The sequence below is a fragment of the Barbatula barbatula genome, assembly GCF_947034865.1.
Source record: "Barbatula barbatula genome assembly, chromosome: 7".
NCBI classification, from domain to species: Eukaryota; Metazoa; Chordata; class Actinopteri; order Cypriniformes; family Nemacheilidae; genus Barbatula; species Barbatula barbatula.
In genome coordinates this window covers 7,924,127-7,951,993 of record NC_136770.1, presented here as the reverse complement: position 1 = coordinate 7,951,993, position 27,867 = coordinate 7,924,127, and the positions used below count along the sequence as shown (strand labels likewise).

Below are 27,867 nucleotides of genomic sequence, written 5' to 3'. Positions count from 1 at the left end.
AATGCAGACTACAAACCATCCACCGTGGGGAGCCTCGAAACATTGTGGAATATAGGATCTAAACTAGTCAATGGCCATCAAAGGATCAGTTTCACATCAATGTTGTCAGAAGCTCAATTTTAAGAATTCAAGTCACAACTACATGGACATTGACAAAAATTGAGTTGCCGAAGACAAGCTCAGGTGCCATGATTCCCTCAACCCAACAAAATTTGACGGAACAGTCCCCAGTCCAGGCTCCCCCCGTGTTCCTCCGAAAGCTGAGGAAGGCTGCTGTTGCTGCCGGGTGTGATGTCCGTTTGAGGGTGGCTGTGGGAGGCTACCCGAGACCCACACTGCATTGGTATAGAAATGATGAACCTCTGATATCAGATGATCAGGATTATGGAGGTCTGTGGATACGAGACTGTCAGCAGGTTCATGGGGGTCTTTACACCTGTGTGGCTGTTAATCACCTGGGTGAGGCAAGAACCAGTGCTGTCCTTGCTGTGCTTGACCTTGGAGAAGGTAAGATGCAACACTATAGTACTTTGAGACTAAGTGAAATGAAAAAAGATTAAGTATAACATTAAAATGAAAATTCTGTCTTCATTTGCTCCCTCCAAGTGGTTCCAAACATGCATAAATATCTTTGTTCTGTTGAACACGCAGAACGATATTTGGAAAAATGTTCCGGGAAATCATTGACTTCCAAAGGAAAAATTTAAATGGTTGCCTAAGGTACCCTAGAAAAAAATCTTATTTTGTGTTAACGAAACAAAAAAGGATACAATAATTTTGCCAACGATGTTCCATATATGTCTGTTGCTAACATTTGTAAATTATGACAAATTTCACTTTTGGGTGGAGTATCCCTTTAACGTTGGGTACTTTGTCATATTTCACTCCTCAAGAAAGTACACATAATTTTAGGAAAATGATTGCAAATTATTTCTGAAAGCAAACAATCATCCGCAAATAAGTGTATATACTCTGTGACATGAATTGCTGTAGTTTTTAGTCTTGCAAATCAGACAGAAGCTTCTCTTTAGTTTTTTGCATATGTATAATGAAGAAGAACACAAGCTTTTTAGTAACTTTTAACTGTTGAAGTCCCACCCACCCATGTAATGGGCATAAACTGTAAGGCTGTTTTGTATTCTTTCTAAATTATGAAGGGAGATTGTGTTGACTTGTTTTCGCTGTGTCCAAATGCAAGTCATTTTTCCCCAAGGCCTATGCAGATTTCTTGCTGCTTTTGTGAGGCGTTACTGTTCTGTGTCCAAAATACATGAGAGCCATACCGCCTGGAACACACACTCAGCTCTGCATGCCAATCTTTAGCTATGACTATGCAGGGTCTTCAGCTGTCAGAACACTCAGCACCTCTCTCACTCTTTCTCTTTAAGGCACTCTGTCTCTCGTCCTGTTCTCCACACCCACTGTTTCTCTCTCTTTTCCCCCTCGCTGTGTCTCTGGGTATTTACAGTCTGGAATGTGCCAGATCTCCAGTTACAGCTTTACTGTTACTCTGCTAGACATCATCCACAATTATAGATGTGGCTGTGTTAAACTGCTGCCTCTGTTATTATTGAGTCGTGTATCAGTGACAACAAAAACGAGTGGGGTTATAAAAGTAATACTAAACTGTCTGTATTGATTCTGTGAGGAATATATTTGCCATTTGTGAATGAAATGTTTCTTAATGAAACTCAAAGTGGAGAAATTCCTGGCATGGTGGTAAACTATAAACTGAACATTGACTTTGTATTACAGCTAATAAAGAATGTCTTTTAGTTTTATAGACAGATTTCTAAAGATGAATAAAAAGCAGATGTCCTGCAAGAATTTTTATATTATGTATTTAATTAAATAGTCCTCTAGCTTTGTGCATGCACTGCATGGCTGCAACATCATATTTATTATAGAATTTGTGTACTCCTCTTTTATATGGAATTTGTAACTTTAAAAGTTTTTGAGGAAACAGGTAAAACAGGAGCACTCTGATTACATCGACTACACTTTTTAATATATAAAGTCTTTTAGGAATATATATGTATATATATATTTTAATAGGTGATCTTTGCCAAAACTTGAATTTGCTTCTTTAGTGCATGTTAAATCTCCAGGGTATCTTTGGTTTTTAGTAAAAGGCAGGCTCTCACTGTGGTCTACTACGGGTGCACCCAACATAAACCTCTGCATTCTCGCAACAACATCAGTGAGTATCTGAGGTATAATCCAATAGAAGAAAAACACAACTTGTCACGTATGGAGGAATCTGTAAGCTTTATTTTTGGGTCGCAGGATAGGCCAGGAATGAGAACATTAGAATGATAAGACAAGAGTTTGAGATCTGTGGGCAAGGCAAGTGTTGCTTCTTAGGGAAATAATGAAAGATGTGAGTTTCTAGATTTGGATATTTAAAATGCTAAAACCATTACTGTATGATTTATCTTTGTCATTTTTTTCCTACCGATTTTGTTATACCAAAACTGCAAAGTTCTATAGCAGGCAGTAGTTTTTAACGACACTTAAGTTACATAAAACAACCACATAAATTGAAAACCAAAATTAAATTGTTTGACAAAAAGTCAAACAAAAATCATCTTCTGCATCCCAGTTTGCACACTATCGATCCTCAATACTATTCAAAACTAGTGTGTCCCAATTAGGCATGTGACATCTCTATAGTCTACACCAATACAATGTGCAACACAACATTTTATTACAAATGTATTTATTATATACAGTATATTATTTATAATAGTGTTTTTTGGGCAGCATTTCATTTTTGCCAAGGACTGACACATCATGCAGGGACAGTGACCCACTGGTCTGTATTGACAGTGTAAACCTAATCACAGTGTGTCATAGACAAAGCTTCATGTTAACAGGGAATCACAGTAAGGGAAAATGGAGTAAAACTGTCCTAATGTGTGTACATGCAGTGGCGGATCATTGCATCAGGGTGGTGGATAACTCTGGTGGTGCCGGTGGCTGTCACAAGCCCGAGAGTTACAGCGGCAGATGCTGACTCCAGGGTGGACACGATGGCGGCTGTTGTTAGCTCTGGGGTGGGCGTGATGGCCATCTCTTTAATGGCAATTCAAACATTTTTGTAGCAGTTTGGGACAGCTCTTCAACCTTATTCACATAAGCTACTATATATTATCTTACAGTTTCAAAATAGTTGTGCTGATGCTTCAGTGATCGTTTAGAAATAGTTTAATTTGAGCAGATTTGTCAATAAGTCTATTCATTAAAAATACAGAAGGATATGTCAATGTAAATCTAAGAGAATAAACATTTAAATGTAGTGAATTTTGGAAACTTTTTGCGTTTGGGTGGTCAACCCACGTGATCTGATGTACTGAATATTAGTACATCATCAAACTAAACTGTAAATTCTTGAGAATTATGTAGGGAAGGGACTATAATATTCTAAAAGGTAGGTGCTTCTCTATGTAAATCAAATGGAGTCCCCAAAAGGATGGATTCAATTAAATAATTGACAGTGGGCTTTCGAACTTGGACCGCAGATGAATTTTTTCTTCCCAGAAAGAAGAGAATAAGCTCCCGTGTAATAGCAAGTTTAAAGCAGCCCTAGAGCTTCCCTAAACAGTTTTTTTGTTTGGAGGTACGCTTGTGTAAGAAAATAATTAATCCAATTATGTATGTTTGACACTTAAACATAGTACAGTCCATGCAGTACACAACATGTCAAAAACAAGCATGCCAGAGTACCAGAATGAGGTGATTTAAGGCCATTCTAGCAAGAGAAGTTAGCACTCTCCCTGTGAGCTTTCCGATCCTGGCAGCAGCAGTATCGACCTGGGAGTAGCGTGACGTCACCACAGCCTGACTGAATATAACATTGATGCTGTTTCGCTGAGAGCAATAGTTCCGCTCTTAACACCCGCACCAGAGACAAAGGAAGAGAGGACAGCTCAGAGGAAAGCAAAAGGGGGATGAACGAAGAGCAAAAGAGTGAGAGAGAGAGAGAGCCAAGGAGCTAAAGCAGCAGCTTTGTTGCACTTAGCTTTGCCTCTATTATTGACTGTCGCTAGTCGCTTTGTTTTCCTCTTCATTCTCTCTCCTCTACACCACCACTCCCCCGTTTCTTTATATCCAGAGGAGATGCAAGTAGGTGTTTCCACGTCCTGCTGTGCTTTGGAATATCTTATCACATGGATTCCTGTTTGGTATTGGTCCTTAAAGAGCGTTTGCACGGCACCAAAGCTGGTTGGATTCTATTGTTTACATGAGGAATTGTGATTTTTTTTATCTGAAGTCTTGTTACATCTTTAGTAGATGTTTATAATATTTTTATTGCTTTTTTATTAATTGTGGATATGTAAAATCTTTCGTTTGGAAATGACAACAAATTAATATTCGGAGTACACACAGGACTCACTGATAACAAGGAGTTAGGTTAGAAATAGACTGTGATATTCCATGCAGAAACACAGGCAGGTGGCCGTGTTGTTTACTTTGTAAGGGAGATTAAGTTCATCTGGGGCCATGAAGAAAATTTGGTCAAAGAAAAGATTCCAGGTGAGTCTAAGCGTCATATACGTTAGAATGCCTTAAACTATACACACCGTATGCTACAGGGACCTTCAACCTTTTGTTATAAATTACCCTCATGAAGTAACTAACATGCTTGTACAAACGGTACAGTTGTTTAGTTCTGGTCCCTTATTTAATGTTTCAACCAGCGTTTAACAAAACAATAAACACACTGGATGTGGAAGTAAGCACCTGATGTCTAGGGCAGTCAGAGGACAAGCTGTTGTTTCATTATAAGATATATTCAAAATGTCCTTTATTCGTTCATTATGTAATAAGAGAAAAAAATGATAGGTGATAAACAACGTTTTTTTAACACTTAGGAAACAGAAGAATCCTGTGTGCCTACAGGAACAAGTGCATTAGTCAGTTGCCTTGGTAGCAATGTGGGGGTGCTTTTAAAAAGCTGCAGGTCAAAATAAGGGTTATGAAAGAGAACACACAAGTCATCATTTTAGTATTTAGGATTCTGTTTAATTTGATTGTGTTAACATCATATTTTGATATGATAAACCGGAATGACTTTATCTGGGCATGACCCTGATAAGCAGGATTTAAAAGTTTTAGCACACCCCAAAAATTAACGGCCAGCCTTTTGTGCCTAACGTTTATTCTTTGTCTTTCCAGAGAGCTGGACATTCTAGCTGGACGTTTGGGAGATTCACTCATGGTGTGTTGTGCTTTCAACAAAACTGTAGAATGTCAAAAAACAAAATAAAATCGTCCAAACTACGTTAAATTATTTTTATTTATGTGTAATTGTACAATAACTTTGCTTGAATGGTTAAATAAGCTTGAAAACGATTTACAATATATTTCTATATGAAGTCCTTTAAATGTTGACATCAAACGTTCAGAAGGAGTAAGAAGCTGAGTGTTTAAAAGATTGTAAGACTGTCCTAGGATGATGTTTTGAAATGTAGCCTGTAAGCGTGTGTGTGTGTTAGATATGTACTCCCACACATGAGTCTGCAGACATTGGTTTCTATAGTAACAGTCTTCTCTTGTCCACCTCTGCTTGCTGCCGTTATGGAAGTGAAGTTTTTCGCTTGTGCAGAAAGCAAAGCAATGGTAACTGCTGTTATACATCTGTTATACACCTCTTTTCTTTAATGGGCTCTTGGATGAGTATGTGTGACAATGTACAATGCAGGATTTAATCTGGAGCTTTGACGTGCATTTTATATAAATACACGTACATTTAAAAGGACATTTTGCACCTAGTGTGTCATAATACACTCATTAGTACTGTGTTTTATTCAGTTTGGCAGTGGCTTTCGAATGTTTTGGACACACCCCTATCTTGGACCCCAGCCTCCCAATCCATAATCTCAATGTTGTTCAGTATTGTGCCTGCAAACGATTAAAAAAAATCGGGATACATAGCTTGCTCCATCCATTTTTTTAAAGTTACACATCTGAAATCCTCTTCTATTGTCTTGCCTTTCAAAGTCATACCAAAATGTGTCAAAACGCCTCCTTCGTTCTTCTTGTAGACTCTGACAACACAGAGGATGAGAGTGGGGAACCTCAGGTCTCCGTGGAAACAAAGAAACATTCTGTATCTCCCAGAGGGCAAGCAGTTGACAGTCAACCCACAAGTAAGAACTTTTCTCCCTTAAGACATGTGTAACCTCAATTTCTATCCTTGATTTCTTTGTTAAATTCCTCTTTTGCAATGAAAAACTCTTTCTGTAAAATAAACTACAATTTGGATTGGTAACTGTCCCTCAAAACGTGGAATTAATTAATGCATAATAGAATTATAATAAAGCTTTGTCAATCTAATAAATCAACATAATACAATATATTTTCAGGCAGTGGAGGGACAATGGTTTCCCATATCCCATGTCACGGTCTAGTTGTGGAGAGGGAGATGCGCACACTGGGCTGCAGAGCTCCTGGTCTTCAGGATCCCCTGCCTCCTGGCAGGCCAACAAATGCTGGGTGTGTTGAGAGCCCTCCGGTCAGACACCTGGGGGTGGAGGCTCTTGTGAGGGCCTCACAAATAAGTGTGTACTACCCGGCAGTGGGGTCAGAGGAGAGTATGTCTTTAGCCAGCGACTACTATGGTAGTGTTTTCAGCCTTTATCGAAGAAGGACGTTTTCCATTTACAGTGTTCAAGAGTGAACACTGACACATTAGATATGGGAAGGCATAAAACAAGTTGAATTTGAGGGGCATGAAACAAATTATTATATTCAATTTGATAAGTTATATATTTTACATCATTTCCATTGCCGTATTCTTTATTTGTTGTAGCATGTCGTAGTCATCCAGGTCATTTGTTTTCTTTGATTCTTACTTTTCTTTGACTCCACTTCGACCGTCATAGTTACTGTGATGGTGTTTGCAGTGCTTTTTCCCATAAACCATTTGCATGTCTGTGTGCCATGGCATCACTTTTTGAAAACTGATTGTTGTCATTTGACATGTTTCAGCATGACCCTTTTTTGGAATGCAAGTTTTCAGTCAAAAGCACAGAATGCACACATCTTTCTTTTTCAGTTTTCGTTGTCATAACATTTCCCACAATCACCTCATTTCAGGGCCCAATTGGAATTTATGACAGGAAAAGCTTCACGACTTGTTCAAACCCATCCATTCCAAAAAGACCAAAGTCATGTAGATCTAACCACAGGTCCGACAACTGCCCACAATGGCACTAAAACTGCAGTTAGCAGAGTTGAGCGCTCTGTTAAAACCACATTACCCTTAAAATCCTCTCCTTCACCCCGAAGCGGTGGTTCTCAAGATGCATCTTCCCCTCAAACTTCAAAACCGTCACGGGCAAGTTCCAAAATCTTTGACAAAGTGCAAGCTTTTGAAGAAAAAAGACACAGCATTGACATACCAAAAGTGTCTTCAAGACACCCGTGGGGTTTCAATCGAGCATCATCCTGGGATTCTGAGGATGCAGGGAGTAAAGCAGGGAGGCCAAGAGACAACTCCAACTGTGATGTAGCACTCAAGAGGTCTTTATTCAAGCAGAAAGCATCCTCTCTTGAGGAACAGTCGAGCTATGTACAAAAAGTCCAGAACTTTCAGTGTAAATTTTCAGAAGAGCTTTCCAGAATAAAGAAACTTGTTGGAAAGACCAACATCAAGAAAGCATTTTCAATGGAGCAGCTCTCCCACACTGACAAGCAGTCTACTGGAAGCATTGAGGCAGTTCAAGCCCAGGTGAGCCAAAAGATGGAAGACACCAGAGAGAATAAAGACACAAATTCCAATGATTTAGAAAAAACTGAAGTGTCATCTTTGCAAAACAAGGAATGTTCACAACAACTGGAACAGGAGTCAAAGAAACCTGGAAGGAACCAGAGGGGGAAAAGTTCCAAGTCCAGCCAGTTGTTAGATGGTGTAGTCATCAGTGAAAGGGTCACTTTCAACAAAATTCCTGGACGGTGTTCACCAAGGGTGCCAAAGAAAAATGCTTTACCAGAAACAACAGTAGAAAAATCATCTGCCCAGTCGGTGCTCCAAGAGAGTTCGGTGCAAGCACCCCTAAAACCTCCAAGGCTGTTTGGTTCATCCTCCACCCTCCTAAAGTCAAGTCAGAAAAGAGATGAGAAAAATGACTTATCGTCTGTCCCTAAAGTGACCATACCGACTATTGTGGTTGAACATAAGCCTGTGGAGGAAGACAAAACAGAAAGTGACCAAAAGAAAGCTAACTTTGAGGATAAAGTTGAAGGAAGGACAAAATATAGAAGAAAAATGTATTACAGTCACCCAGTATCGAATGATAAAGGTGAGAAAACATCAGAACTTCCTTAAACATCAGAAACGGTGTAGTGTTTTTTTCTTGTTGTCTTTATAACTAAAAAGATCCAACACAATGTTTAAAATAAAATCACCCATTAACAGATGACTAGACATAGTAAGGTTGTAATGCACTCATTGCATTAACTTTGGTCACTTTGTCTTTTGTCACCACAGGGAATTCGTCAGATGATTCTTTCAATTCTGCAGAGGAAGACCCATCAGAGGACCCTGTTTTTAAGCTTCCTCTTAAAGATGTTGTAGCAGCTGTTGGATCAGAGGTGATACTTCAGTGCGTCATCAGTGGAAACCCTGTCCCTGAAGGCAAGACATCTCACACCCCTCCCAGATTATAGCTATTATTAAATTGGCTTGTCATTTGGTTCTTTCAAAATGTTATTTGATCTTACTGCATTTACATATTCATAGTATCATAACATAAATAAACATTATCATAACAGAAGAGAATTGGTCTGGCATGAGAGTTGGGCACAAGGAGACAAAAGGCACATCCTCTTGTGTTTGTGTGTGTACTGCACCACCTCTTGAGATCGGTTATTGATGTTTACACGATAGCTGACCTCTGTTACACTCACCACCTGGGTCACAGCACCACTGTATCCAGTCCTAAAGAAACCTACTTTAATTTTAGTTAAATTGAGTTCAATGGTTTACTGTTTATGTACTTTTCTGCAGTTACATGGAGAAAGGGGAACACAGGAGAGATAAAGGACAGTACAAATCATACGGTGACAGCGGAAAGGGGGAAACATTCTCTCAAGATTACGCAGATGGAACCTAATGATGCCGGGAGTTACACCATCATGGCAACCAATACAATGGGGGAGGCATCCAGCACAGCCTCACTCTTTGTCAAGTCAGGTAAAGTCAGGTTGTTTTACGATTTACCACTATTCTTTAATTTTGACAATTCTTTATACAAAATTATTTCGCACTTACAGAGATGCAAACGTATTAAGGATTATTCCATAATTTTTCTCTTTTGTGTTAAGGTGTATAGTATTGTTAAGGTGGAGGTTATATACTGTATCTATCATTATAATGTATTGTTATTTGATGTTCGTTCATTGTGAAGGTTGGAGTAGATACAGCATTGGTAATGTGCAGTGACGATTGTGCTGATTGGAGACGTGAACTTAGATGTCTATGTATGTTATTTAAGTGGGATATGTTGAGGAGTGGTGTATATAAATGAATTGGGATACAAAGGTGTAGATAATAAAGATGATGTAGACTTGGAAGCAGTAACCAAATGGCTAAACACACTGAAGAAGGCATACGCTGAACGTCTGTGTCTTTGTCCCCCAAATTTGTCCATGTCTTTTAAATTTGTCAGTGGACACAAAACACTTTTCTATAGTGCACAATAAACAGGGCTCTGTAAATGACTTTTATAGGGGATTTATTTACTTTGTGGAGACTTGCAGAAAGACTACAGACCTATAATAAAGACAGACATAAGAAATTTAATCTGCACGCATGCTCATCGGAAGAGAGAGAGAGAGACACACAAGCGTCTTTTATCCAAAGCATCTTACATTGCAATGTACTATACATTTGCTTCTGACTATATGCAATCCCCTGGGAAGGAACCCATGACTTTGGTGTTGCTAACGTAGCGTAAATAAATTATTGACGAATCTATTTTGCTAGATTTTGTTAGGTTTATGCTACTTAAATTTTACCATACTATTACCATATCTGTGAACTACTACGTGAGTTCCCTACTGGATGGCAAGAGTTTTCCAGATTCACATGAAGGCAGCATTAGGCTGCTTCTGTCCTATTATGTAATCCCACACCAACACCAATAACAACAGATATACAATCAGCAGGCACTTCATTATAAACACCTCAGTTACTTGTTAATGCATATTCAGTGCCTTTAGGCATTTGGCCATGAGCAGAAGGGTGTGCTGAAATTTAGACTAACCATTAAATAGAAGATGCATGGCAATTTAAGCGACTTCAGGCCTGACATCGTTGTTGGTGCCAGATGGGCCGCTTTGAGTGATAACTTCAGAGATGGTATTGCTTTCCTTGGGAAGATTATCTTCTTCTTCTTTATTCTTTATAACTTGTGAATGTGGCGACACATACCTGATGTTACACACGGATTAAACGGAAACGTCATAATTTACATCAAACATAATACTCACATCAAATATAAAACACAAACAATGTCACATTTCAATGATGATGGATGATGCGCTTATGGTTTTGCAATAATACAATTTTTGCCCTCATTTTATTTTTCATTCGTGATTTTATAAGTTTAACAAAGATTTCTTCCCCCTTAGTTTATTCTAGTACCCCAACAAAACCTGTACCCACTCGGGTACATATAGCCCTGATTGGAAATGCTTTTCACCAACCTAAGATTGCCACATTACTGTCTGCAGCTACTCCTCCTGCATTTGCTATCTTCGGTTAGTGAAGAAGCTTAGCCTGTGTTTCCTTATTAGGCCACAAAGTACACTGTGTATTTATAGTGTCTCTTGTTCTTTGAAACTATTGTGGCACGTTTAATTTCATTATGAATTAATGTGGTTTTAATGAGATATTAAAAGCTAGACTTTTCTGACATGGAAACCAGTGAGTTAAATGGTTAAGACAAGAAATGAATGTAGATCACATTTTTTATTTACACAATTTTCAGTTGGGTTCAAAGTCCTATAAATCGCATGTTGTGGTGTCATTGTTCTTATGTTGTCAATAAGATGTGTAACATATTCATTCACACTTTACTGGCAAATAATGATAAGTCCTTAAATGCAGAAATAAGATAAGAAAGAGCTAAGGAATAAAGTAGTGATAGAAAGTGTTAAGAGAACAGAATGTGAGGTCAGTGATGCAGAAGAGTTTGCAGTGAGCTAGGGGTTGACTCACTCCAAGTTTACATACTGTCAATACCAGCTGGCTAAGTGCAACTTGAAGGCATAAAGCGAGCGAGGAAGCACTGCTGACAGCTTAGAAAGCACCAGCCAGATTTTTATCTTAAACATCTTAATGGAGGTTTGTTTTCCTCTACAGAAGTGGTAATACTCAGATGGCACAATTCTCAATTTTCTCTTTGTACTATACATATTTACATTACTTGACATTTATTTATGTTTTGGCTTAGTGATGGTTCACCAAAAATATCTGTCAACATTTACTCGCCCTCTTCTCATTTTAAAGCTGTATGACTTTCTTTCTTCCGCAAAACACACAAAAGATTGTTGTTAACAGGCACCCATTCACTTGCATTGGTATTGTGTCAATACAATAGAAGTCAATGGGTGCTGGCGTTGTTCGGTTACAAACTTTCTTCAAAATATCTTCTTTTGTGTTCTGCAAAATAAAGAATGTCAAACAGGTTTGAAATGCCAAGAGAGTGAGATAAATAATAAAAAAATGTTCATTTTCATTTCTTTTATCTGTCTTTATCCGTCAGCGTGAGTTCCACTATTTCTAATAAATATAATATTAACATGTATTCTGCATGTAATATTGTCATTCAAGACCAAACAAACCTGTTGTACTTTCAGGTTCACATATCAGAAATGTTCCTGGCATTTCCATTAATCCTCAGTGTTCTGTAATGGGGACACTGCCTTTAATACTGTAAGTGGAAAACAAAATGAATCTATTATCTCTCCAGCTGTGGTCAGTTAGAATTCTCACTCAACAATCTCTTTTATTCAGCACACAAGATTCTGTGATATGCTGTTGTCAAGCAATACGCTGCCATGGCAACACCGATGTAAAAAATAAGACTCTGAAAGTCCGGAGTGGGTGGAATTATATTGCTGACATTTAGTTCCAAAGCATCTATTATTCTGATGATCATTTTAATTGACATAATGGCAGCTTAGCAGATTTGTTTTGTTCCGTGTTAGACCCAGTACAGGTGCGTGGGAAATTGAGTTTGCCTACGGGGGCGAGTATAAGTCCGACACCCTCTGATGAAGAGTTTATGAGTCCCGTGGAGGAGGAGATGAAGTTTGGAATGAATAGAATTCAACCTAGCAGAACTGACAAGTCTCCTTTTAAAGAAACTCCATCATTTAAGGTGATTTAAGTTTTCTTTCTACTGTTATAATGGAAAGAGATTTTATATTACTTTGTCTATTTAAAAAAATAAAAAATCTATTATATTGATCTTTATTAGATTGCTCTATCTGACCAAGTTCTGACTGAAGGATGTGATACCATATTGTGCGTTCAAGTATCTGGGCAGCCTAAACCAGTTGTCCAATGGTAATGTTATTTTTAACACTTGTGTTTATTGGAACAGTAAAGGACATAATACGCTGTTAAATTGTGGGTTTCAAAAGATTATTCCATCACATTTTCAGGTTTAGAGACAGAGTGCCAGTCAAAGCAGATGGTCAACATGATGTCTGTGAAATGGATGATGGGAAATGTGAGGTGAAAATTAAATCTGCACAGAAGTCAGATGCTGGAGTTTATTCATGCAAGATAAGCAACAAATATGGCAGTGAACAGACCAAATGCAGACTGGAAGTGAAAGGTTAGTAGACACAACGTACAGGGTTCAGGAGACCATTGGTGAAAATGATAAACTGGTGATTGTAATGAATGGACTGTTTTAAGGATCAAGTTGGATCAATTGTTGTCAGTGTAGTTCTAATACTTGGTTGTAGGCTGCAACAGACACACACAGATTATTGTCTAGAGCAAATAATATAAGAAGAGACACTAAATAGGCACTAAAAACATGAATTCAAATTGAAAATAAAGACAGAAAATGCTAGTGTAGTAAGTGTCATAAATGTACTTACATTTGATTGATGACCTTAAATGTAGAAGGTTATAGATCTTTGCTGTGGTCTCAACATTTGGATCTCAACTGTACCAAATCTTTGCATTACACACAGACAGTGCATGAACGTTCCATGGTGCACATAAATGGAAATTGTTGTTCTCCATAGACGCCCCTGCTGAACCATGTCTGACAATTACCAGGCCAGTGCAGGATGTCAGGGTCGAGGCAGGAGAGATTGCCTTGTTTGAGTGTTACATGGCTGGGCCACAGGATGTGGATGTTGATTGGCTGGCTAATGAGAAGCTGATACAGCCAGCACTATTTGACTGTAAGATGCAGTTTAATGGACACCGATGTCGTCTGCTACTTAAATCTGTGCATGAAGATGACAGTGGAACCTACACCTGCAAACTAAGTTCAGCAAAAGGTACAGTAGATGCTATAGACCTCTTTGGATGACGTAAACAATTCTGGTTCAAGAACTTTCTGTTCAAGTTCTTTATTGCTACACAAACGTTTGAACAAAATACAACCAATATAGTCTCTAATATGTTTTCTAAATGGTACATAAATATCTTTAAGATTTAATTATAGCTATACAAAATACTACTAATGAATCAATATTATTATTAACAACTGTTCTTCATTTTCCTGTTTGTATGGAACAGAGGAGCTAATGTGCACTGCTAATCTTCTGGTGATCCCATCTAAGGAGCCACTGTTCACATGGAAACTACAAGTACAGGAGGTCATTGAGGGCCGGTCTGCACGATTTGATTGCAAAGTTAGCGGAACTCCTTCTCCTAAAGTTACCTGGACACATTCTGGTAAAAAAGAGTTAGCCATAGAACTATTGATATGGAATTAAAGCTACAGAGGCATTGGCAAGTTGATTCAATATCCCAATGTTGTGTTTCAGAAAAACCTGTGGTGGAGACTGATAACATTCGCATTCTCAAAGAGAAAGGACGACACTCACTGCTCATCACTCACGTTACCCAGGAGAACGAGGGGTTTTACACAGCAATTGCTCGGAATATTCATGGAAAAGCAGAGAGCTTGGCTGAACTCGTAGTACAGGAATCACGGCCGGCCATAACTACACATATGTAAGACTACAAACTTTATTTCAAGCGACTATGTGCTTTCTTTTCATACTTCACTTTCTTAAAAGTTTTTTTTTGCTTGGCATAGGTCAAGATTAGAAAAGATGCCATCAATTCCTGAGGAGCCTGAAGCGTTTGAGGGTGAGGTGGAACGCAGGGCAATGCCAGACTTTATAAAGCCGCTCGGTGACCAGGAGGTCATCGAAGGGAAAGAGGCAGTACTGAAGTGTAGAGTTACTGGCCTACCATACCCTGCCATCACCTGGTACCATAACAGCAAGAAGATAGAGTGCACTGAAGACAGGAAGATGACACAGTGTAAGTCTTCAAAAAACATTTAAAATACATTTTAATCAAACAACAACACACACAAAAAATTCTTAACCTTTCTCATGCTTAACCTACCATGTACCTCCTCTAGACAGGGATGTCCACAGTCTGGTTATTCGCTCTGTGTGTCATGGCCACAGTGGTGTGTATAAATGTGTCATTTCCAATAAAGTGGGCAAAGCTGCCTGCTATGCTCATTTATATGTGGCAGGTAAGTTTCAGCTTCCTGTACTAATTTAACAAGAGACCGAATTGTCCACTCGACTAACATTGTAGTCTTTTGACAGACATCCTCCCCGAACCACCAGATGGTCCTCCGGTAATTGAATCTGTAACTGGGAGAACAATCTCACTGAGCTGGAAAAGACCAAAAAACCTAGACTCATCTATCGGTAGATTTGTCTTTCCTTTTCCAGGCTCGCCATTGTAGACCCTTAAAATTCCATCATGGTTTTAATTGTGAAGTGTTTGTTGATTAAATACAGTTTTTACGTCCTCCACTGATTTTAGATCCTGATTCCCTTATGTACGCTGTTCAACAACAAACTCTGGGTTCCATTCAATGGATGACGATCGCCTCAAGTCTAAGAGACACCTCTTACATGGTCACTTCACTTAGAAAAGGATTGCGTTATTCTTTCAGGGTCCTCAGTACCACTGGAAAGGCATTCAGCAAACCCTCACAGCCTACTGACCTGGTTCAGCTTATTGACAAAGGTATAAAGACTTCTGCTTGAATGAATGACGTAAACTTTCTGAATTCAGTTATTTATTCAATAATATTTCCGTATTACAGGACAGTATTTATGCAAAGCTCCAATCATCTTGGACAAGCCTGACACTGTCTATGTAGTTGAGAACCAGCCAGTCACCATCGCAGTTACCCTCGACCATGTCCAAGCAACACCCACATGGAAAAGGTTGGTGCCAAATGAAACATAAGCATTCAAACTACACTATACAATGTGTTTTGTGAATATTGAGAAAGCTATTGTTTATCAGGAGGGGAGTGGCAATGATCAATAGACCCGGTGTATTAGAGATGACCATGCCTGATGATGACCAGCATGCCCTTCATATTGCCAAAGTAAAGAGCACAGATGTAGGCCAACTCATATTCATGGCAAATAATCAGTATGGCAGTGATCTCTGTACTCTACAGCTGGTAATGGCAGGTGAACGTTCATTTCCTTTCATTTATCATACAGTGCAGTTGAAAAGCAGTAGTGTGGCCCAAACACTTTAATCTGAAAGTAAATAATGAAATAATTTTCAGTTTAGCTTGATCTGTTTTATTGAGGGTTTTCGTCCGTTTTAGTGCCCCCTGTGTTTGAGATCATCATGGAGGACTTGGATGTGTGTTTGGGGGAAACTGCTCGTTTCATCGTAATTGTAGATGGAAAACCTGAGCCTGATATCCTATGGTATAAGGTATGTAATGTCTATGGATTAATTTGTCAATTGTCAATCTCACAAAAAATGTGATGCTATCTTAGATGAAATTGTTTACATTGCAGGACAGTATTGTTCTTGCAGAGAGCAGCCTTTTTACCTTTGTGTATGATGACAGAGAGAGCTCCCTGGTGATTCACAAAGCTCAGCTTGAGCATTTAGGGGTTTACACTTGCACTGCTAAGAACTTGGCTGGGTCAGTGTCTTGTAAGGCTGAACTTACTGTCCACACTGGTGAGTTAAACACATTCAATGAGGATGACTTAAGCACTGTATTATGTGGAACAATAGATTTTTTCAGTATCAGTTGAGTAAATTATTCAATGACTCACCTTAACCATGTAACATTTAAAAAACAGTAAAATGTCAAACAGTAAATCATTGAAATTGTATTGTCCTAGTGCTGAATGCATAAACACTGACACTCTTGGAATCATTTTCTAGCTACTGCATGTCAAATTTAAGGACTGAAACTAAGCCTTAGTTTAATCACAATAACTCACCGACCAAGCCACTATTTATTTTGTATAAAAATGTATTAATTATTTATTAAACCCACTTACATTTATTTGTTAGCAGAAGTTTTTTCCAAATTTCCCATTGTTAATTTTCTCTTCTCTCGCTGTGTACATGGTATTACATATTGTAATGAATTTAAAATATTATATATATATATATATATATAAATATAAAATATTTATATCCTGTAATATTAATGGAAACTGAAGGTTAAGGCTGTGCCATATTGTAAATATGTATAAAACATTCCTCAAACATGTATACAATAACGAAATTAACTTTGTACATTATCACTTAAATAATCAATGCATTATTGTTCCACAACCTTGCTTAAAGAGACAGTCTGCCCCAAATTTTTAATTCTGTCATCATTTCCTTACCTTCGATCTGTTTTAAATCTGTATATGTTTCTTTGATGAACACAGAAATATATTTGGAAGAATACTTTTAACCAAAGAGTTCTTGGACCCCACTGATTACCATGGGAACGATTGCTTTATAATTTCTTTTTGTTCTGTTGAACACAAAAGAAAATATTTTGAAGAACGTAGGACAGTAAACAGTTCTGGGGCATTTTTGACTACCATTGTCAATTTTCCTACTATGGTAGTCAATTGGGTCCAAGAACTTTGGTAACAAGCATTCGTCCAAATATCTTTTTCTGTGTTCAACCAAACAAATAAATGTATACAAGTTTGGAACAATTAGAGAGTGAGTAATTCATGACAGAATTTCCACTTTTGGGTGAACTATCTCTTTAATATATAATATATAATTTCACAGGCAAAAATGTGGAAGAAGATGAAGAGCCAATAGAAGATAAAGGCACAATTCTACGGAGGATGCGCAGGCTGACTGATTATTATGACATACACAAAGAAATTGGCAGGTCAAATGTCACGCCAGAAGAACTCCTAATATTTATTGTATTATTATGCGTAGTTTACAGAATAATCTTAAAGGCCTGTAATTGTGTTGTTGTTCACAGGGGGGCTTTTTCACATGTCAAGAAAGTGACACAGAAAAAAGACAAAATGGATTATGCAGCAAAGTTCATCTCTGCGCGAGTAAAAAGAAAGAGTTTCGCCCTAAGAGAGATGGCCCTTCTGTCAGAGTTAGACCATGAGAACATTGTCTACTTCCACGATGCATTTGAAAAAAAGCATGTATTAGTCATCATTACTGAACTGTATCCTTTTCCTCAGATATAATTTCATCATCTTAACTAATATTTTAGTAGGCTGTTTTGCATCATTTTTCTTAAACGATTATATAGATGTTATGAACAACTTTTGGAAAGAATAACTAAAAGAGTATCTATTATGGAATCTGAGGTTAGTATATCCAGTAGATTTATTAGCTTTAACTGACAACTTATATATATTAAACCATATAATTACATTGTTTGTGTTCTATGTAGATTCGGTCTATCATACAGCAGCTTCTTACGGGTATCAGCTATCTTCACCAAAATAACATAATTCACCTGGATATTAAGGTTGAGTTTAAAACTGTGTACTGTGTAGTGAATGCTTTACAAATGACTTTTTCCTTTCAGAGGTCAATAATTATAAATGTTTGTATTACAGCCTGAAAACATCCTCATGGCCGACCGAAGAAATGACAATATTCGTATTTGTGATTTTGGCAACGCTGTGAAAATCACACCAAATGAAGAACTGTACTGCAAATACGGCACACCGGAATTTATTGCACCTGAGATTGTAAATCAATCACCCATCTCGAAATCTACAGACATCTGGTAAAAAACCTAAACATGACCTCACCTATGGTACATATGTAATAAACTTTCATTCTAAATGGTTCTTTTCTCCACAGGCCAGTAGGGGTAATTACTTATTTATGGTATGTATAGCTACTCATGATTGATATCATTTGCATTCATGTAAATTTGTCTTGCATTCATTTATTATTTATCGTATTTAATCTTAATATCTGAACACTACACCTCGGTCAAACCGTACCATGTCTGTATCATTTAAAGCTTAACTGGAGTTTCTCCATTTGCTGGGGAAAATGACCGTGACACTCTGCTGAACATCAGGAACTATAATATTGCATTTGAGGAGAGAATGTTCAAAGACCTTTGCAGAGAAGCAAAAGGATTTATTATAAAACTCCTTGTAGCAGGCAGACTGTAAGTGCTTACTGGACATTTTTATATAAATGCGTAACTCTGTTGTAAATTATATAATGGGGTTCTTAAATTCTATGTTCATCTATGTGTAGGAGACCTGACACCACAGGATGTCTACGTCACTCCTGGTTCAAAGTAAGATCTTTTATGTAAATAGTGACTTAAAAATGTAGTTTGTATTTAGTTTGTTGAGAGCATCATTGTGTTTTGCGCCCTAGGCCCTGACAACCGGAAAGAACATCAATACAACATTACATAAACAAGTGCTAGCCAGACGGAAATGGCAGGTAAGCCATAAAATCATTTTTTGAAAAATATATTCATTCACTTTCCGTTTCTTAACTATGTTGGCTTTTTCTGTCACAGTGTTCACTTATCAGATATAAGTCCAAAATGGTGATGAGGTCCATTCCAGAACTACTGGATGACTCCTCAACCCACGTGTCCCTTGCCGTCCCTAGAAACCATAAAGAGGGCTCGTCACCTCCATCATCGTCGTCTGATGAGGACATTAATGAGCTTCCATTCATCCCTATGCCACTCACAATGATGTTCTCTGGTTCCCGGATGTCTCTGACTGAGATCCATGAGGTTGATGATAGTGTTAGTGGAGGAACCAATGAGTTCTATCATCAGTTGGAGAACATAGAGGGCCAGTCATCCGATGGACATAAGGATGATAGCCAACTGCAGATTGCAGAGTATGCTGACAACTCTATGGAATTCCAGCAAAAGGGTTCCAGTTTAGAAGATCAAAAGTTAACAGGCAAGTCCAGAAGAGCGATGATGCGAAGAGGAAGTTCTGCTGACAGCGCGCTTCTCCTGCACATCACACCAGAATTTGAGGATTTAAAGGAAACTGCGGATGACAACCAAAAGAACATGAAAAAGGCTGTTTCCATGGAGCTTCCAAACAGAAGCAACAGTCCAAAGACTAGCAAGCTAAGCAAGGAAGATTATGCTTTGAAACTAGAGCTTTTGAGGCAGAGGCTACTAAGGGGAGGATCTGTCGACAAGAACATGAGTGGCCTTCGTGGCCCCCTGCTGGAGACACTGGGTGTTGGTGATGGGGCTAACTCTTTGGATAAAAACTTGAGACGTGCCAGGTCGAGTTCTTCGGGACTTTCTCGAGCATCCTCCACTGACAGCTCTGAGGAACTTTGTTTGAAAATGACTGCATTCAAGAAGAGTGCTTCTTTTAGTCATGAAGACTACTCAGACAAGATTTCATTGCACAGGCGATCCGGAGCTCCGTTAGAGATTCCTTTCATTTCTGCTGATGATCGCAATAAACACAATGACACATCTGCAGTCACAGATCAAATCGTGGCTGACCTGCTGCCTGACGTTAAACCAGGAACATCTGAAGTAGATGACAAACCTAAGATTGAGGAAAAGGCTATTACAGATATCCAAAGTATCACCACTTTTCACAATGTACCTAAATCAGATGACACGGAGAAAATTAAGGAACACACATACTCTCAAGACAACCTATCAGGGGAGAATAATGAAGGTATTGAATCACCACTTGATCTACTACCACATGACAAACTTACCACAGAACATCCAGCTGTTTTTGCAAAAGTGGCATCTACCTCCTCTGTATCCCAACCAACTCTTAGAACCGATATAAAAAATATCGATTCGGAGGAAGTATTTGAGGCAATGTTTAAAAAGAGAGAATCATCTTTGACACGTGGCCTTAAGCGACTCACAAGGACCAAATCTGAAGAAAAGTCACCAGTTTTCCCTCGAAAGCCAGGTGAAGACGTTTATCGGCCTGGTCCTGTAGGTGCACCATTGGAATTGGTGCCTAGAGGACTACAGCATAAGTCCAAGTCTGTCCAAGACCTCAGAGAGGTGGAAAGAGAGTCCGGGTTCGGAATTATCGGAAGGTTTTCTATGCGTTCAAAGAAAGCACAATCAAGAGATAAAAAAGAGGAGTTCTCAGATTCTGCAGCTTCCAAGCGTCGAGTGACTTGGGCCTTGGGTCATAGCAAGTCCCTAGATAAAAATGTTACCACAGAAAGCACCAAAGACACAAACAAAGAACTTTCAGGAAGTCTTACAAAGGATAGTAGTAAGGTTGGTGAGTCACCTGTCCTTGCAATGAGACGTAAGATTGAAACTAGGATCTCAGATATATCTGATAGAGTACATAAGACAAAAGATAGAAAAGAATCAAAGGAAACGAACCCCAATGCTGAATCTGCCGAAACTCGTAAAGAGGAGAAGCAAGACGTCAAAGAATTCAACGATTCACCAGTTCTGGCAATGCAGAGAAAGATAGAGGCAAAGGGACATAGGTTTTCAATAAGAAAACGAAGTCAGTCTGAGGACAGGCCTGGAGAAAAGGAAACCAAAATTGAAGGAAAGAAAACACTGTTGTTCTCCCGTCATCGCCACACTCAGTCAGATGGACTCATTCACAAGAACGTTGACATTCCAGAGAACCAGCTTGGCTCACAAACTGTTGCTACAAAGTCCAAAGAATCATTGGAATCTTTACAATCCGCTCAGAGTATGTAAACTCGACATGTTTATGCTATTCAATTTATTTGTCATCCAGCACAAATATAATAGTTGTTACTATAGTTAAAATATGTTGTCTTAGACCGTGTTCACACTTTTTTTTGAATATGAGCTTGCAGCAATGTGGTTACAAATAGCAGCAAGCAGAGTTCAGAGGCAGAGGCATTTGTGCAAGAGGGCAGCTCAGAGAGACACGCTCCATAGACTGCGTAATGGAATTCAATTTGCATTATAAACAGAGAGCATGATTGAAATAACTAATCACAATTAAAAACTACAATACTAATTTCTCGCTAGGAATGCAATCAAAAGTTATTGAAAATTAAACTTACATTTATATAAATCTCTGTCCGAAACGCCTGTTGGACTAATCCTGTTCCTCGCATGTTGTCCTGGAAACAACAGGTCTCTGGCATTGGTTAGCTGTGATAAAGGTGCTTGACGTAGGGTGTTTATTTTTCAGAATCTGAGCCGCAGAAAAAGGCACTTAGGCGCTCAGGACTTTTTTTTGAAAACAAGTTTACTCGATAGGATTCAAATGTAAAAAAAAAGAACCATGCAGCTTCAAAAAAGAAGAGATGTGTGAACACAGCCTTAGGCAGCATATTAAATCTTAAAACATTGTTACATGATTAATATAATTCAAATGTCTGATTTTTACTGACAGCTCCTGAAAGTGACCGCAGGTCTAGGTGGGACAGATGGGGTTTGTCTCGAAGCAAGCGAGACAGATCCAAATCAAACACTCCTTCAACTGCAAAAGAAGGTGAGACAAAACCTTTAAGTTAATTTATGCTTCTTTAATGTAAATTCTTTGATCGGCAACAGTTTATCCATATTTTACAGACTTCCCTCCAGTTTTCCATATCAGACTTAAGGACAATATTCTTCTTGAAGGAGATCCTGTCACACTTTTTTGTCTTCCAGCTGGTAGCCCTGAGCCAAAAATAGCGTGGATGAAAGGTGTTTTTACAGAATGATGTAATTTTTCTTCAATGTGAAAACTGTTACATGCCACATTGATTTACCCGTTCTCCTGTGCCTATAGATAAGAAACCTTTGGAGATTAGCAACAGGATTAGTTTAATAGCCTGCCCTGATGGAAGACAACTCCTGATGATCATGAAGACTTCTAAGACGGATGCTGGACTCTATGAATGTTTAGCCACCAATAACCTGGGCTCCTCATTTACTTCATGCGTTCTATCTTTTGCCTGTAAATTCCGTTTTTTTTACCATTAAGTTTAGCATTAATGAACAAATGTTTAGATATTCTTTCATTTTGTCTGCTGTCCCTCTGAAACTTGTATCTCCATATTTCGTGATTTTGATTATTTCACCATAAATCACTGTAATTAGTCACCCTTTATGTGTATCACTGCCTTTTGCAAATATCTGAATCATATCATATAATACTTTTAAAAGTACAGTGTTTATTTAATTTCCTATAAAACATTGAATTTGAACATCAACGGTTTCGGAAGGACTGCGACGATATGGTAAACTTGCAAGCTATGTTCTTATATACAGGTTTTGTTTATATGTAATATGTCAAGGTCTGCCGAAACGCCCGGGAACCCCGGAGATTCCACAGATATACAATAATACTGCTCTTGTGCTATGGAAACCTTCAGACACCAAAGCCCCTTGTACATACACCCTTGAGAGGAAATCTGAGGGTAGGAAGAGTGTTTTTTATGATTTGTACTAATATAATAAATAATATTGATATTATTTCTCAAAAATGTATTCACTAATGTTGATTTTGTTCAGTCATTTATTGCATGCGGTCATTTAAAACAGTGCTTTTTTCATCTACAGGTGATGCAAAATGGTTGATTGTAGCAACAGGGCTGACTGATTGTTTCTACAATGCCACCGATCTTCCCTCTGGTTCTATCATTCGATTCCGTGCGGCGTGTGTTAATAAAGCTGGTCAAAGCCCATACAGTAACATATCAGAGCCAGTGGGCATTGACATTGAAGGTACAGAGCAATCCCTGCATTTGTACTGATTAGTAATTGTGTTTTTGTTAAAAGATTCTGAATATTTTAATAAGCTCCAGTATTTCCTGGAATAGCTAAAGGGGAATTTCTGTTGTTCTGCAGTGGCACAACCCTCTCAGCCTCCCACAGGGATGACACCTACCTCCACTTCCTGCCCTGTTGTCACATCCACCGTGACTCCTTCCTCTATCGCTTCTCATACCTCTGTAGGCCTGACCTTAAAAACAAAACCAGCCTTACCCCCTGTAACATCTGAAACTAATTCTGCAAGCATATTGCCCACCTCAAAGGGAATACAGCCTGATATCACACCCAAAGTCCCTGTTTCTTACTTCATCCCCCCAAAATCCCTCCCTCCTCTTGTTTTCATAAAACCAACAAGTCCTATTAATGTGGTTCCCCCTTTAACCCAAACGCAGACTGTGTCTCCAAGGCCATACACAGCTCCACCCTCAGTGGGAGCTCCATGTTCCCCTGTCCCTACATTTTGTCCGACCACAACAGCTTGGGTCACGACCAACCCTGTCTCTCCACCTGTGGATATTAGTCCAGTAAGACAGAGGGCAAACTCACCTACAACCGAAACACTTGAAGGGCGTGTGGTGCCCTCCACCAAAACTGGGATCAGTTTGAAGCAAGCCGTACCTCAAAAACCATATATCTTTTTGGATGAGAAAGCCAGGTGTGAATTTTTTTGTTTAAAGAATACGTGTTTTTCTGTGTCTTTGGTGTGTTATAAGTTGCCCGTGCATGTATTAGAGACGCAAACATTTATTCAGACCTGCCTGAAACGCCTCGTGTAACCACACCTTCACAAATCTACGTGAGTTCGTGGTATGATTTGACTAAGACCGCCCAAATGTTTACGCAAGTTAGGTGGGCGTACCTGTCAGTACAATTGCTTTGGAACCTGATGTTCCAAATACGGTAAGAAGCGTTACATTTCCATTACACTTTGCAGTATTTGACCAATCACTACGCACTGGTTAACTGGCCAATCATAGCACACCATGCATTTCAGAGCGTTGAGCTTTGCAAAAAATCTGCCTGTTTCAGAGAGGGGGGGCATAGAGGAGATTCAAACATGCACAGTATTTGGAAAATACAACATTTTTGAACCTTAAATCGTGTGTGCACATTGCATTACATCTAAAACAAACGTTATTATTCGTTTTTGCTGTGTCATAAAGACCCCTTTAAGTAGTCCTGAATAGTTTTTTATACATCATGCAAATCACCATGATATGTCTTTATTACAGAGGTCGGTTTGGAGTGATAAGAGACTGCAGAGAAAACGCAACAGGGAATATGTTCATGGCTAAGATAGTTCCCTATGATCAGGAGAACAAGCATACCGTTGTCCGAGAGTATGAGATACTGAAGTCTCTCCACAGTGAGACAATCATGACCCTACATGAAGCTTATGTCACACCTCGATACCTTGTGCTCATAACAGAGTTCTGCACAGGCAAAGAGATCCTTTACAGCCTCACTGACAGGTGTGTATGTGTGAACCTAGTTGTCAGTGAGATTCTTGTAATTTGGCTGTGAAAATTACGTTTGGCTTCTTGAGATGAGACTTTTTTCCTGCAGGTTCCGTTATTCTGAAGATGATATAGTGGGCTTCATCGTCCAGATTCTTCAGGGTTTGGAATACCTCCACAACCACCGGATTCTTCATTTAGACATTAAACCAGACAACATCATGGTCACAAACCTCAGCGGGATTAAGATCATAGATTTAGGCAGTGCTCAAAGCTTTAACCCTCTTTCTCTCCAAAGATACAGCAGGGATCTTGGGACTCTGGAGTACATGGGTATGTACAGTCAGATTTACATGTCCTGTCCTTTGTTGTTATTCATATTACGATTTCAAAATCAGACATTTATAATAATGTCTCTTTTCACGCTTTTCTCAAGCTCCAGAACTGCTGAAAGGAGATGTAGTAGGACCCCCAGCAGAAATCTGGAGCTTGGGAATTCTTTCCTACATCATGTAAGTCCAGTCTATAAAGGAATTTACAACACTTGAAAGTATTTTTTAGTGTTTATATTATTGACTCATACTGTATATATGTTAACAGCAACATAATATTATTGCATTAAAGCAATATACACATTCCTGCTAGGTCGACCTTCTTGTTCCCCAGTCAGTCAATGACTCAACAGGCGGCATTTTGTGTATACTTTGTTAGCATACTGGCTATGAAGACACTGTACGTCATATAAAATAATCAAACAAGGTTTATGACACTTTCCTGGCCAGATTCCCTCCACTGGCCATTGTCAATCATGGACTCATTAAAGTCCCCACCCTCTGAATTGGCTCTTTCTCTCCTCTCCACCCATAGCTGATGTGGTGAGCACACTGGCACCGTTGTACTGTGGCTGCCGTAGCATCATCCAGGTGGATGCTGGACACTGGTAGTGGTTGAGGAGAGACCCCCTCATATGATTGAAAAGCGCTTGGGGTGTACAGCAATACACATAAAGCGCAATATCAATGCCTCATTTATACTGTACATAACCAAAAAACATACTAAATACTATACTTATTTTTCAGTCATAGATCAATCTATTGACACAAATGCAATATAATATACATTACTTTGTCTTCAGAGGTGTATAAAGACCTAACATAATGAAGCGTTATGTTTTAATGACCTTAGAAGGGGCTATTTCTATTTACACACACCATGGGTCCCCTTGCATGGAATTCGCCATTTGTTGTTTCTACATTACCCCTAATCGGACAAACTACTCTACAGAGCGCATTTCGTAAATACCTTTATTCCTTCGGCGAAGAAGTGAACACTTTTGTCCTGTGAGAGGTGCTTCAAAATAGAGGGGTGGAGTTAGAGAATCACTTTCGGATATATCCGGGATGCGTTTGCGTTCACACAGAAAGCACTCTGGCAATTTTGAGAAAACTTTCTGTGGTGAATGGGGTTTTGGAGAACCCGTTATGGCTACCAAAACCCTTTGGCTTTCCTTATGAAATGGCTTTGTTCAGCCATTGGTTGCAATTCGCAACCTCACTACTAGATGCCGCTAAAATCTCCACAATGGGGCAATATATTTTTTTAATGATTTACATTTACGCATCTGGCAGATGCTTAAGCGACTTACATTGCATTATACTATACATTTCTATGTACAATCCTTTGGGATTGAACCCACAACCTTCGCATTGCTAGTACCATGCTCTAACCATTGAGCTACAGGATGTTATGCAAATAGAAGAATGTGAAATAGTGAACTTGTTATAAGATGCAAAAACATTTTAATTTCAGAGAGTTCGTGAGTAACACATGTTTGTACTCTAGCAATATAATGTTTTATTCTATTTAATTTGATATATTTGAAGTTTAATTTTAAGTTGTTCGTTTTTAAGGCTGAGTGGTAGACTTCCTTACCACGAGAATGACCCGAGACAGACTGAAGCCAAAATCCTTGCTGCAAAATTTGACTCAACGAAGCTCTACCCAAATGTGTCCCAAAGTGCCTCTACGTTCCTGAAGAAGACACTGAATGGATATCCATGGTAAAGGCTTTCTCTTTTTAATTTTGCTTCTAAGTTGTATAGAGCTTATAGTAGTATAGAAGAGTATAGAGAATCGATGAATATTACTGCATAATATGAAGTAAAATATAAACAGTAATATGTTATTTTCTAAAGGTCCCGACCAACCATTAAGGACTGCTTGAATCACGCATGGCTTCAGGACTCCTATCTGATGAAGCTGCGTCGTCAGACCTTGACTTTCGCTACCACACGCCTCAAGGAATTCCTGGGCGAACACCAGCGCAGACGTGCAGAGTCAGCTACACAACACAAGGTTCTCCTGAGAGCCTACCAAAGTGGCCCTCCATCTCCAGCCTCGTCTATCACGCCAAGCTCACCTGTCAGTTCGTAACACATGGACTTGTCCAGCATCCTGCATGATGCTTGAAATGTAACTTTAGAACAGATATGCTGTGTGGGAACTGAATGTTGGGGAAGGTCTTGGACCATATCACAAAACACTGTTTTAGTGCTGTTGATATGTTTATTTACCTGTTGTTTCAAGGTGATGACATATTGCATGAAGAGCAATACTGTTTTATTTCAATGAATGTATCAGATTGTGTATATTGTTGTTTATACGATATGTAGGTTGCTACTGCATTTGTTTGCATTTGTATAAATTATATATTTTAACAAACTTGAATACATAAGAACTAGGTAGACATTTTAAGAACTAGTATGTCTATGATGCTGAATAGTTTTTCCTAATTTATTAAACAAAGTTTTTTCTAGAGAATCCTTAAAATGCACTTGCATCATGTCTGCAGTGTCAAATGCCTGATTTGTGAATGTATTAAATATTTAGTGTAAGAAACGTGATACGGTGTTAAGCTTCATTCGGGTGTACGGTAATGCTTTTACATACTAGGATACCAAGATGTTTAATAGTTGGTTGTCCCCTCTTTGTAAGTTATTTAACTATTGCTGTGTAAACCTCATTTTGTTCTTTTGTAATGAGTGGGTATGGGTAATGTGATAAAATGGAAAAGCAAATAAATTGATAAATATATACTTGGAATTATTCTTTTAGCCGTTTAAAATAATGCAGTACAGAAAAAAAGAGTTTTCCTAATTTATTTATTT

General features: G+C 38.6%; 1 protein-coding gene across 1 annotated transcript; it reads left to right on the top strand.

The window, feature by feature from the left end:
- Positions 1–188: 188 nt before the first annotated feature.
- Positions 189–27,786, top strand: spega (striated muscle enriched protein kinase a; the record flags this gene model as incomplete). Its single annotated transcript, XM_079460069.1, has 41 exons — positions 189–507; positions 6,048–6,152; positions 6,369–6,585; positions 7,294–8,306; positions 8,495–8,641; positions 9,014–9,199; positions 12,220–12,392; positions 12,492–12,580; positions 12,679–12,854; positions 13,276–13,536; positions 13,778–13,936; positions 14,029–14,218; positions 14,304–14,533; positions 14,637–14,756; positions 14,833–14,937; positions 15,056–15,262; positions 15,342–15,465; positions 15,548–15,720; positions 15,864–15,976; positions 16,063–16,231; positions 17,300–17,405; positions 17,505–17,705; positions 17,793–17,850; positions 17,937–18,014; positions 18,106–18,278; positions 18,356–18,382; positions 18,522–18,674; positions 18,767–18,809; positions 18,893–18,961; positions 19,041–21,198; positions 21,877–21,975; positions 22,056–22,172; positions 22,258–22,425; positions 22,766–22,888; positions 23,031–23,195; positions 23,319–23,898; positions 24,476–24,715; positions 24,810–25,033; positions 25,137–25,212; positions 26,611–26,760; positions 26,896–27,786. 41 exons carry the CDS (start codon positions 189–191, stop codon positions 27,131–27,133), a joined length of 9,522 nt encoding a protein of 3,173 aa, XP_079316195.1. The 3' UTR covers positions 27,134–27,786.
- Positions 27,787–27,867: the final 81 nt, after the last annotated feature.